Raw genomic sequence first — 13,660 nt, 5'->3', positions numbered from 1 at the left:
GATAAGGAAGATGGGGCAGGTAAATGTAGGATTACTAGCAGGAAACTCAACATCACAACATGGGGCAGATATTCGGGGAGAGGAGTCAGGCAGATAGACAACACTGGAACTCTTCAGGAGGCCATTAGATACCGGGGGTGGAGGTAGTTGTCAGATGCTTCGAGATAGGTGATTCAAGATGGGCCGAATAGCCCCTCTAATCCAAAACGCTTTTGTGATCTCCTGCCGAGCATTGGAGACACAACATTACCATCTCACCGTTGATGAGAAAGAAGAACGCCCCCGTTTCATTGGCCACAGCCCGGGCGACTAATGTCTTCCCAGTCCCTGGAGGTCCGTACAGCAAGATCCCACGAGGAGGCTGCGTCAAATTTGAAAAAGAAAATGTGTTTGTTAACGTGACCTTGCGTTGTAAAGTTTCGCGGAGACTTTCCCCCACTCCCCTCAAACCCTGTTACCATAGCAACAGAATCCCTCCCCGGTAGCTATGGCACAGAAAGAAGTTTCCATCCAACACAATTATCGTGCCAGAGCAACAGATCAAGGCCACAATTGACCCTTCACCCCCTTGTGTACCTCTAGGGGTCAGTGCTAAAGGGGCACCACGTATATGTAATGACTTCCATTGAGGTTGGCCTATTGGAATATGAGCTCCCTGATTAAGGATCTAATTGATGGGCCAATCAGGGAGTCTTTTCCTTGTATTTAACCGGGAGTGTCAGTTCCTCTGGCGCTCCCGAAGGTAGACTGCTGACTGCGAGCACGCTGTGTACTGCTGTCGGAATTGTAAATAAAGGGGCTTTGGTGAAGGGACTTCTGCCTCCGTAGACTTATTACAGTACATTGCTGAAAAATAGAGACCGTCAAAGTTTTTCATCTTGCACTCATCAGGAGAAATGCGAGAGTACCAAATTTCAACCCATTGCAACAATTTATACTACAGGAGAAAACAACGAGATTTAGGTTCACAAGAATGTTGCCAAGGCCTAGAAAAGTGTAGCTACGAGGAGAGATTGGGGGTATTTTCCTTGGAATCAAGAAGGCTGAGGGGTGAGTTGATTGAGGAGTCCAAAATGATGAGGGGAAGAGATAGAGTGGACAGGATTAAATTGTCTCCCTTGGCGGAGAATTCTAGAACCAGGGGACATCGATTCAAGATAAGTGGCAGTAGGAGTACAGAGGACATGGAGAAGAACATTTTTAACACAGAGGAATTCAATGTCGGAGTTGGTAGTGGAGGCAGAGATCCTAAACTCTTAAAAAGTATCTGGATCTGCACCTTAAGCGCTGTAAACTATGGGGCGGGTGCAGGAAGGCGGGATTAGAAAGGGCACCTGGATGTCCACGGACTGGCATTGGACAAGATGGGCCGAAATGCCCATCCACCGAACCTGCACATCGTTGGACAGTGGGAGGGAACCGGAGCACCCGGAGGAAACCCACGCAGACACAGGGAGAACGTGCAGACTCCACACAGACAGTGACTCAAGCTGGGAGTCGAACCCCTGGCGCTGTGAGGCAGCAGTGCTAACCACTATGCCACCCACAAAGGTCAGGCTGGTAACCTTCACACTGTGATCGTATGCTCGCCATAGTAAGAGTGGCACATGCTTTCTGTACATTCCACATCTCATCCCTGTCTGAGCTAGACGCAATTCCGCAAATGTCAATGTGGTCACCGTGTGAAATCACTAAGGAAATTTGGCATGTCCACTACGACTCACCAATTTTTACAGATGCACCATAGAAAGCATTCTTTCTGGTTGTATCACAGCTTGGTATGGCTCCTGCTCTGCCCAAGACCGCAAGAAACTACAAAAGGCCGTGAATGAAACCCAATCCATCACGCAAACCAGCCTCCCATCCATTGACTCTGTCTACACTTCCCGCTGCCTTGACAAAGCAGCCAGCATAATTAAGGACCCCACGCACCCCGAACATTCTCTCTTCCACCTTCTTCCGTCAGGAAAAAGATACAAAAGTCTGAGGTCACGTACCAACCGACTCAAGAACAGCTTCTTCCCTGCTGCTGTCAGACTTTTCAATGGACCTACCTCGCAATAAGTTGATCTTTCTCTACACCCTAGCTATGACTGTAACACTACATTCTGCACCCTCTCCTTTCCTTCTCTATGAACGGTATGCTTTGTCTGTATAGTGCACAAGAAACAACACTTTTCACTGTATGTTAATACAGTGACAATAATAAATCGAATCAAAAGGGGGCAGTCTGGGAGAACGGGCGCCACGCTCGGGGTTGGTGAAACTGACCTTCACTCCGATGGCTTTGAAGAGGGCTGGGTGTCGGAGGGGCAGCTCCACCATCTCCTTGATTTGCGCCAGCTGCTTGCGGCAGCCCCCAATGTCATCGTACCCGACCTCGTTCAGGTTCTCCTCCTCGTCCTGGCAAAAAGCAACAAAATAAAGGACCAACTCGCATTCGCATAGCGCCCGTCACAACCACCGGGTGACCCAGAGCTACTGCAGTCCAATCACTGTTGTAGTGAGGGAAACGCGGCAACCAAATAGTGCACAGCAAGCTCCCACAAAGTTTATTTATTAGTGTCACAAGTAGGCTTACATTAACACGGCAATGAAGTTACTGTGAAAATCCCCTAGTTGCCACACTCCGGTGCCTGTTCGGGTACACGGAGGGAGAATTTAGCACAGCCACTGCACCCTAACCAGCACGTCTTTCAGACTGTGGGAGGAAACCGGAGCACCCGGAGGAAACCCACGCAGACACGGGGAGAACATGCAGACTCCGCACAGTGACCCAAGCCGCGAATTGAACCCGGGTCCCTGGTGCTGTGAGACAGCAGTGCTGACAATCAGCAACGACTCAGTAATCGGGTCATCTGCTTTACCGATGTTGGTTGACGCTTTGGAAATCCCTCCCCCCAACTTCGTTATCCTTGAGGGGGTTTAGATGCGTAATGAGTAGAGGGTGTCCTTACCTCGCGTTTGATTGGCTCTCCCTCGCAATGGAGGATAGTATCGGGAGCCACAATGCAATGGGGCGTTGGGTCCGTCTCCACCACCTTGAACTCGACTGCCCGCATCCCGCCTCGGATTAGGAAGATGTCTCCTGTAAAACATACAACGGCGTCACACTGCACTGCCTCCTATTCTCCCCACACTTACACAACACAGGCACCGGCAGGTATTCCGAGCAGGAATAACCAAGTCTCAATCCCTGGGTTAAGGCAGGGAAACCATAAGCATTAGGAGGAGGACCATAAGATATAGGAGCAGAATTAGGCCACGCGGCCCATCGAGTCTGCTCCGCCATTCAATCATAGTTGATATGATTCTCATCCCCATTCTCCTGCCTTCTCCCCTTAATCCCTGAATTAATCAAGAACCTATCTATCTCTGTCTTAAAGACACTCAATGACCCGGCCTCCGCAGCCCTCTGTGGCAAAGAGTTCCACAGATTCACCACTCTCTGGCTGAAGAGATTCCTCCTCATCTCAGTTTTAAAGGAGTATCCCTTCACTCTGAGGTTGTGCCCTCGGGTTCTGGTCTCTCCCACTCGTGGAAACCTCCTCTCCATGTCCACTCTATCTCGGCCTCTCTGTATTCTGTAACTTTCACCCTCTGGGTGAAGAAATGTCTCCTCACTTCAGTTCAGCCACCCGATCAAAAAAACCATCTGTTTGGGAACCCCGCGAATCGTTCCTAACTATTGGAGTGTTTGCTTTTATCTGGGCTAACACATTATTGTTATTCTTAATGCTGCACCCTGGGGTTTCAGAGTAGGGCTTGAAGAGATTGATTGACAGGAAAATCATGTGAGCGGGTGGAGCTAGGTTTACAGAGAGTAAAAAGGCAGGCAGCTGCTGTTTGATTTTGAAAGGAAGCAGTAGCTCTTTTCCTCTCTCTCCCTCTCTGGACGTTGAAGTTTGGGAACCTACTCAAAAATAGGCAGCTCTCTCCAGAGGTTTGCAAAAGGCAAGAGGTGCTTCCTCCCTCTCACTGGAGTTCTGTTGTGTGAAGACAGGTCTTTCTCTGGAAGCTGCTTCTGAGAGTCAGAAGACAGGTGTCTCCCTATATCTCTGTCCAGAGCATTTAAAAGGCTTGAAGACTAGCAACCAACATAAACTTGTATGTTTTCGCTAACTGATTCTGAAGAGGAGTTTACATCTATGGGGATATTGCTTAAATTGGAACTAATAGAAATAGCTAACAGTTAAGACATATGCCTTGTCATGTTTAAGTATTTCAATTGGTAAAAGTTATTCTAATTCTTTTTGTTATATTTTAACTGTGCTGTTAAATAAAGTTTGTTTTAATAAAAGCTTTCTAGTGGGTTAATAGAATCACACCTGGCGTGAAACACATTATGCTTACCCTAAGGCCAAAATCAAAAGAAATTGCGATCGAGGCTAACTTCATAATAAACCTTGGAGTTTCTGATCTGGTTCCCATCAGGTGTAACTGGGACGTCCCAATGCAGTGAATGTGGACCTCCCACATTCCCACTGGGATCTTGCGGAATGTGGGTTCCCTCTTACCTTTGTGCACAGGTCGATAGGCCTCCAGGAAGTAGGGCTTCAGGTAAACTTCAAACAGGTTCCCTGTTAGTCCCTCGATGGTGTCATCGATGGGCAACACGTGAATTCGCTTTCCGTATTTCACATCTGGGCAGGCCTGAATACTGTCGGACAATAACGCGGCAATTAACAGACGGTAACACGGAGAGCGGCCACTCCACCACTATTGAAGTCATGGAATCATGGAAAAATCCCTACAGTGCAGAAGAGGCCATTCGGCCCATCGAGTCAGTACCGAATCTCTAACAGAGTATCTTACCCAGGCCCTCTCCCGCATCCTGTCCTTGTAACCCCACCCTATCCCTGTAACCCCACACATTAAGAAACATAGAAAAACTACAGCACAAAACAGGCCCTTCGGCCCCACAAGTTGTGCCGAACATATCCCTACCTTCTAGGCCTACCTATAACCCTCCATCCTATTAAGTCCCATGTACTCATCCAGGAGTCTCTTAAAAGACCCTGTTGAGTTTGCCTCCACCACCACTGACGGCAGCCGATTCCACTTGCCCACTACCCTCTGTGTGAAAAACTTCCCCCTAACATTTCCCCTGTACCTACCCCCCCAGCACCTTAAACCTGTGTCCTCTCGTAGCAGCCATTTCCACCCTGGGAAAAAGCATCTGAGAGTCCACTCGATCTATGCCTCTCAACATCTTATATATCTCTATTAGGTCTCCTCTCATCCTACGTCTCTCCAAGGAGAAAAGACCAAGCTCCCTCAGCCTATCCTCATAAGGCATGCCACTCAATCCAGGCAACATCCTTGTAAATCTCCTCTGCACCCCTTCAATCTTTTCCACATCCTTCCTGTAATGAGGCAACCAGAACTGAGCACAGTATTCCAAGTGGGGTCTGACGAGGGTCTTATATAGCTGCATCATTATCCCCAGACTCCTAAACTCAATCCCTCGACTGATAAAGGCCAGCACACCATACGCCTTCTTAACCACCTCTTCCACCTGCGGGGCCGATTTTAGAGTCCTATGGACCCAGACCCCAAGGTCCTTCTGATCCTCTACAGTACTAAGAGTCTTTCCCTTTATATTGTACTCCTTCATCCCATTTGACCTGCCAAAATGGACCACTACGCATTTATCTGGGTTGAAGTCCATCTGCCACTTCTCCGCCCAGTCTTGCATCCTATCTATGTCCCTCTGTAACTTCTGACATCCCTCCAGACTATCCACAACCCCACTAATTAACCCACTAATCCTCCTAACCCACATGTCTTTGGTCACCAAGAGGCAATTTAGCATGGCCAATCCCCCTAACCTACACATCTTTGTACCTGCAGAAGTAAGCCAGTTCTCCGGGGAGCTGGAGGAGTCATTGCCTCAGGTGAGTCCCCATTGCTCCACCGTGCCGGCCTTCAGCAGCCTGGGGCTTATGTTCTGGAATTTCCTCCCTAAACCACTCTCAGAATCACACAGTACTACAGTGCAGAAGGTGCCCTTCGGCCCATCGAGTCTGCACCGACGCATGAAATGCCCTGTCCCGCCCACCTAATCCCATCTGCCAGCACTTGGCCCATAGCCCTGAATGTTATGATGTGCCAAGTGCTCATCCAGGTACTTTTTAAAGGATGTGAGGCATCCCTCCTCCACCACCCTCCCAGGCAGCGCATTCCAGACCCTCACCACCCTCTGGGTCAAAAAGGTTTTCCTCAAATCCCTCCTAAACCTCCCACCCCTCACTTTTAACTTGTGTCCCCTCATGACTGACCCTTCAACTAAGGGGAACAGCTGCTCCTTATCCACTCTGTCCACGCCCCTCATAATCTTGTACACCTCGATCAGGTCACCCCTCAGTCTTCTCTGCTCTGCTGGCATCGTTTAAGACTTACCTGGATACTCACATGAGCAGCCTGGGAATGGAGGGATACAAACGATTGGTCTAGTTGGACCAAGGAGCAGCACAGGCTTGGAGGGCCGAAGGGCCTGTTTCCTGTGCTGTACTGTTCTTTGTTCTTTGTTCTAAAACAACCCAAGCCTATCCAACCTCTCTTCATAACTTAAATGCTCCGTCCCAGGCAGCATCCTGGTGAACCTCCTCTGCACCCCCTCCAGTGCAATCACATCTTTCCTATAATGTGGCGACCAGGACTGCACACAGTGCTCCAGCTGTGGCCTCACCAAAGTTCTAAACAACTCCAACATGGCTTCCCTGCTTTTGTAATCTATGCCCCGATTGACAAAGGCGACTGTGCCTTTTTCACTACCCTATTAACCTGCCTTTCCGCCTTCAGAGATCTATGGACAAACACGCCCAAGTCTCTTTGTTCTTCTCCTCCTTTTAGGATACATCTTAAGACTTTTATTTTCTGGGGCACTTCTTGTGACCAGGTAGCCTTCCACAGGTCAAAGGTCATGAACGCAAGTGCTGGCCGTTACCTCACCACGTCACCCAGTCGAACGCGCAGGTTGTTCCGGGTCACCCTGCTGATGCGAATCTTCTCCTCAGCGCAGGTCTCGTCTGACAGAACGATGCAGACCGTCTCCCGCCGCTTCTTCCCCTTCAGCATCACGGTGTCACCGCGGAAAAGCTGCAGCTCATCCATTTTAACCTGCAGCCCGGGAGGTCAAGGAGGTTAGAAAGGCCGTGGAGGAACAGGCAACGCCCGGCTCGACTCAGTGTCAGATTGGTCAGATTACCCTCCTGTGTCATTCTCCCCCATTGGGGTGGCTATATAAATGCAATTTTGTTGATTACTTTTGATCGATGGGGAGAGAATCATAGAATCCCTACTGTGCAGATTGGGCCCATCGAGTCTGCACCAACTCTGAGAGAGCATCTTATCCAGGCTCTCTCCCCTGCCCTATCCCTGTAAGCACAGTAAGAAGTCTCACAACACCAGGTTAAAGTCCAACAGGACTTTAGGAGCTTTAGGACAAAGGAGCTGTGCTCCGAAAGCTTATGGTGTTTGCTACCAAATAAACCTGTTGGACTTTAACCTGGTGTTGTGAGACTTCTTACTGTGCTTACCCCAGTCCAACGCCGGCATCTCCACATCATGACTATCCCTGTAACCCACACATTTACCATGGATAATCTATCTGACACTAAGGGGCAATTTAGCACGGCCAATCCACCTAACCTGCACATCTTTGGATTCTAAGGGGCAAATTAGCATGGCCAATCCACCTAACCTGCACATCTTTGGATTGTGGGAGGAAACCGGAGCACCCGGAGGAAACCCACGCAGACACGGAGAGAACGTGCAGACTCCACACAGACAGTGACCTAAGCCCGGGAATCGAACCCGGGTCCTTGACGCTGTGAGGCAGCAGTGCTGACCCACTGTGCCACCCAGCACTTTCCAGATATCCAATATTGCTCTATGCTGCCTTGAACAAACCTGTTTAGGTAACTCTGCGACACGAATATTCAAACCACTTGGTGCACTGAGATCGGCCGGTGACGGTGGGAGGGGGGGAGAGAGAGAGAGAGAGAGAGAGAGAGAGAGAAAGAGAGCAACTTACCTGGGAGAGTGACACGATGCTGCTGTCATCATTAATGGCCTCGTCCACAATGAGTCGGTTTGGCCGATGTTTCTGTTGAAGAATGGCAGTGGACACATCCTCCGGCTTTGTGCTGTGGAGATCAGAAGGACCCTCAATCAAAATCAGGTTATTTACACAGAGGGAGACAATCTCCTCCGACTCAAGTCTACTGATACCACAATGTGCTAAACACATCCTAAACCCCAGCCTCTCCTCATTGTGTTTTCCCCAATGTCAATCTGGTCTTTTAAAGTGTTGAAGTTTTTTTGTTACAAGGATGCTACTAGGATTGGGGGGTTGTAATGATCTGGGAAGATGGCACAGACTGGGATTCTATTCCAGAAAAATAACAGGCTGAGGGATGGCCTGATGGAACATTCAAAGATTTAAATGGTGGAGTTTGATAGAGTAAATATAGAGGTGTGGGCAATTCCAAAATTGGACATCATCGATCACGGTGGCACAGTGGTTAGCACTGCTGCCTCACAGCGCCAGGGACCCGGGTTCGATTCCCGGCTCGGGTCACTGTCTGTGTGGAGTCTGCACATTCTCCCCGTGTCTGCGTGGGTTTCCTCCGGGTGCTCTGGTTTCCTCCCACAGTCCAAAAGACGTGCTGGTTAGGTTCACTGGCTGTGCTAAATTCTCCCTCAGTGTACCTGAACAGGCGCCAGAGTGTGGAGACTAGGGGATTTTCACAGTAACTTCATTGCAGTGTTAATGTAAGCCTACTTGTGACACTAATAAGTAAACTTTAAAGCTTAAAAAAAATTAATTTGCTTATTTAGAGATATTGGTTGGAGTGAATATTAGTCCAGAAGGCAGCTAATTATCTTATTCCTGTCTGAGGGCCTACGACTGTATATAATAGCTGTCTACAGTGAATGCCATTAAAAACACCTTGCACAAAGCACTGTGTGCTGATACTGTGTTATCTTGCTATGTTTTATGTATAAGGTGGGGCTGCTTTAAGAGGCAGCATTTTGTTACAAGAGTTGATTTGTCTGCAAAACATGCAGCAGATGCTAAGAATGCAGGATAATAACCGACTGTAGCTAGGGATATGTTACTTTGTCGAGTTAATGGACCTTTTGTTTATTTAGTTTCTCCCTGGATTTCAGACTTGGTATGCAGAGTCCTGCGAGTTTTGGTTAGGTTGATTGACAGGGACAGAGTCAAGTGATAAATGGGAGGAGCTAAGCTTGCAGTAAAGAACCAGTTTCATTCTCATTTTTAAAATACAAGCAGTTGCTGCCTAAACCTGCCAGAAGAAATAAGTGCCTCACTCTGTCTCTATTTCCAGAGGCTTTCTGAAAGCTCCAAGACTGTTAACCTAAGTCACAAGCAAGAATGCCTGTGTTTTGCTAACTAATTTTAAAGAGGCGTTTAAGTCTATAAGAGGAATTTAGCTTGCTTGGAACTCATTGTGATGGGTTAGCAGTTAAAACTTCTGTCTTGTCATATAAGTATTGTTCAATTGTCAAATGTTAAGCTAATGAATTTGTTATAGTTAAACCGTGTTGTTAAATAAAGTTCTTTCTGATGAAAGCTTCCCGGTTTGACAGTAGGATCACTCCTGGAATGAAACATTCTATCCTCACATTGATGCCAAAATAGAAAAATTATTGGGGTCTGGTCTGACTAATATATCTTGGGGTTTCTAAACTGGTACCCTAACATCTGACAGAGTTCAGAGATTGATAACGTATTCAGTACAGTTGGAAGTCTTTCTAATTATACAATTGGTATTTGATGTTGAAGCTAGAATTACTAATGTTTTGTCTGCCAACAAATTTGTGAATAAAGTACTTTCCCTTCCAGTTTCCTCCTCTCAAGGTGCTGAGTCATGCCAATGTGCATTTATACAGAAACCTTCTAGTAACCTTGGCATCCTCACTGCAGGTTAGGCAGTGAGTGACGCCAGGCTATTGAATATAGTTCCAGGAAAGCACCCAAACAGGCTGGGGCTCTTTTGTCTAGAATTAAAAGGCTAGGGTATGTCCTCAGAGGTCTTTAAGATTATCATTGACTGATAGAATCCCTACAGTGCAGAAAGAGGTCATTCGGACCATTGCGTCTGCATCGACTCTCCGAAAGAGCATCCCATCTACACCCTATCCCCATAACCCCAATTGTTTACCCCGCTAAGCACCCTAACCGACACACCTTTGGACACTAAGGGACAATTTACCATGGCCAATCTACCTAACCTACACATCCTTGGACACTAAGGGACAATTTTGAATGGCCAATCCTCCTAACCTACACATCTTTGGACACTAAGGGGCTAATATTACATTCTGCACTCTCCCCTTTCCTTCTCTATGAACGGTATGCTTTGTCTGTATAGTGGGCAAGAAACAATACTTTTCACTGTATACATCTGACAATAATTGGCCATGCTAAATTTCTCCTTAGTGTCAGGGGGATTAGTAGGATAAATATGTAGGGTTACGGGAATAGGGCCTGGGTGGGATTGTGGTTGGCGCAGACTCGATGGGCTGAATGGCCTCCTCCTGCACTGTAGGGATTCTATAATTCAAATCAAATCAAATTTAGCATAGCCAATCCACCTAACCTACACATCTTTGGACACTAAGAGGCAATTTTGCATGGCCAATCCACCTAAACTGCATATCTTTGGACTGTGGAAGGAAACCGGAGCACCTGGAGAAAACCCACGCAGACATGGGGAGAACGTGCACACTCCACACAGACAGTGACCCAAGGCTGGAATTGAACCTGGGTCCCTGGCACGGTGAGGCAGCAGTGCTAACCACTGTGCCGCCGTGACGCCCATTAGGGAAGGGGTTTAATGTGATAGGGAATGATGAATCCAAAACTGAAGGCCAGTAATCTACGGTTAAGGATATGGACAAAGATAAGGGACATGGGGCTGTTTGGAAAGCTCTTTCAAACAACCAGCCCAGACACAATGGGCTTTCCCGCCTTCTATTCAGCTGTTTCTACAACAGATTACAAAGAGAATGAGCCAGAGAGTGATAGGGACGCGGAACTCTCTGCATTGAGTAGCCAGTCGATGCTTCAAAGGGGAAGATAAGAGGGAGAAAGGAATAGGCGGATGTGGGATATGAGAACAGAAAGTGCTGGAAAAGCTCAGCGGGTCTGGCAGCGTCTGTGGAGAGAGAAACAGAGTTAGCGTTTCGAGTCCAATATGACGTATCAGCCAAGGCACAAAATATAAAAAGAGTAGGGAGGTTATGATGGAGCTGTATAAAACGCTGGTTAGGCCACAGCTAGAGCACTGGGTGCAGATCTGGTCACCACACTGTAGGAAGGATGTGATTGCACTGGAAGGGGTGCAGAGGAGATTCACCAGGATGCTGCCTGGGCTGGAGTGTTTCAGCTGTGGAGAGAGGCTGGTGAGGCTGGGGTTGTTTTCCTGAGAGCAGAGAAGGCTGAGGGAGGACCTGATTGAGGTGTACACAATTAAGAGGGTCATAGATAGGTCCCCTTAGCTCTGAGGTCAGTAATCAAGGGGCAGAGATTTAAGGTGGGGGGATAGGAGAGGATTTCACAGAGTCACAGAAACCCTTCAGTGCAGAAGGAGGACATTCAGCCCATCGAGTCTGTACCGACAACAATCCCACCCCAGGCTCTATCCCCACAACCCCACACATTTACCCCGCTAATCCCTCTAACCTACACATCCCGGGACACTAAGGGGCAATATATCATGGCCAATCCACCTAGCCTGCACATCTTTGGACTGTGGGAGGAAACTGGAGCACCCGGAGGAAACCCACGCAAACACGGGGGAGAATGTGCAAACTCCACACAGACAGTGACCCAAGTCGGGAATCGAACCCGGGTCCCAGGCGCTGTGAGGCAGCAGAGCTAACCACCGTGCCACCCAAATGTTTTTTGAGGAGAAACTTCCCCCCCCCCCCCCGAGTAGATTCGGGTAGATAGGTGCTTGACGGCCAGCACAGCTTTGATGGGCTGAAGGGCCTCTTTCTGTGCTGCACAAGGGCTCTTCAGGGGTGAGGCGGGAGGTTTGAGGGCAGCATAAACACCAATTTTACAACACAAATACAGGGCGGCGCAGTGGTTAGCACTGCTGCCTCACAGCACCAGGGATCCGGGTTCGATTCCCTTCTTGGGTCACTGCCACTGATTTAGAGTGCGGAGTCTGCACACATTCTCCCCGTGTCCGCGTGGGTTTCCTCCGGGTGCTCCGATTTCCTCCCACAGTGCAAAAGACGTGCTGATTAGGGTGCATTGGCCGTGCTAAATTCTCCCTCCGCGTAACCCGAACAGGCGCCGGAGTGTGTGGCGACTGGGGGATTTTCACAGTAACTTGATTGCAAGCCTACTTGTGACACTGATAAAATAAAACTTTAAAAATACAAAAAGGAGGCCTACTGGTGTTGAAAATCCCTGGGTCATCCCTAAGTTGCGCAACCAGCGGGTAAACATCCAGTTGGCCTGCTCCTGAAGTGACAGAGCTGGTCTAACAGAACTGGAAACAGGTCAACTGTAATCTCACAGAGCTCAGACAGGCAAACAGTGCCAGTCAGGGGGGAGGGAGAGGGACTGGTGAAAAGACATTTCATTAAAAACACACACAAAAGCCTGTTTCACCCAGCTTGTCGATTCACTGCAGCACGTCAAAGAAACATATATATACACACACACACACACACATACAACTCCTATAACTCACCTCGGGGAGAGTAGGGGATGGAAATAAACAACTCCGATTACAACATGTGACTCGAGCTACAGATCAGAGTCGATACAAGAACAAACTTTACACATCAAAACCGCTGATTTAGAACAACTGAAAATAAATATAATTTAACTCAACGCGACAACTTCAGCCTCCATCCCGGCTGGTTCATCGCGACCAATCTAAGTTCCAGTTGACACCTTCCAAAAGTCACTGACCCATTATTATCATTAATTTTTTTTTAAAGAAAAAAATTATTAAGAGTCCCGGGTTAAAACATCGCAAGCAATATCCATAAAAGGTCATCTCTCTTTACTCTTAGCTGGTTACAAGCTAAAGCCATAAATAACCTTAAAGTGGAATACATACTCTCCCGATTTTGGCATGACGATTTTTTTTGAACCAACTCACAGACACACACACACAAGCGCACAGTCGATTTCCAAGCTTCTTAAGAAATTGTCCTTCCCCCTTCTTTTTCCTCTCGCTTGTATATGTGTGTGAGACAAGAGAGAGACAGAGAGAGTGCTGCCCGCACTGTTCTCTCCCCTCGTTGGACTGCCTTGACTGAAATGTCAGATTACTGAATGCTTAATCACAATCTGCTGTGGGATCATCTATTCTCATACTGCAGTGAGTTTGTGTCACCACCAGCCCTCCCCCTCTCCAGCAATGATAGACACACACACATACATACAAAACACAGGATTACAAATAGAACCAGCAATGACCCAATTCTAATTGTCAGCTTTTATCTTTTTTTTAAAAAAAACCAGAATACTAACACATTGGTTTGGCTCTGCACTCACTCTCTCTCCCCCCCCCCCCCCCGCCCCGCCCCGTCTCTGTGTCACGTTACACTTTAAAAGGGATTATATAGGCCAGCGCAGTGACTGACAGAAAGAACTGCA

The 13,660-nt window shown here is 47.9% G+C and overlaps 1 protein-coding gene across 1 annotated transcript in view; it reads right to left on the bottom strand.

The window, feature by feature from the left end:
* Positions 1–13,379, bottom strand: part of LOC144507746 (transitional endoplasmic reticulum ATPase-like) — a 50,588-nt gene extending 37,209 nt beyond the window's left edge. The window contains exons 1-7 of the mRNA XM_078235013.1: positions 13,119–13,379; positions 8,039–8,150; positions 6,950–7,122; positions 4,518–4,660; positions 2,958–3,088; positions 2,272–2,403; positions 259–361 (exon numbers count right to left, since the gene is read on the bottom strand). Of these exons, the coding sequence (XP_078091139.1) occupies positions 259–361; positions 2,272–2,403; positions 2,958–3,088; positions 4,518–4,660; positions 6,950–7,122; positions 8,039–8,150; positions 13,119–13,135 (811 nt within the window). The 5' untranslated portion in view covers positions 13,136–13,379. The remainder of the gene's footprint in view (positions 1–258; positions 362–2,271; positions 2,404–2,957; positions 3,089–4,517; positions 4,661–6,949; positions 7,123–8,038; positions 8,151–13,118) is intronic.
* Between the last annotated feature and the right edge of the window lie 281 nt (positions 13,380–13,660).

The sequence above is a fragment of the Mustelus asterias genome, chromosome 19 (assembly GCF_964213995.1).
Source record: "Mustelus asterias chromosome 19, sMusAst1.hap1.1, whole genome shotgun sequence".
NCBI classification, from domain to species: domain Eukaryota; kingdom Metazoa; phylum Chordata; class Chondrichthyes; order Carcharhiniformes; family Triakidae; genus Mustelus; species Mustelus asterias.
This window is presented reverse-complemented; position numbering and strand designations above follow the sequence as displayed.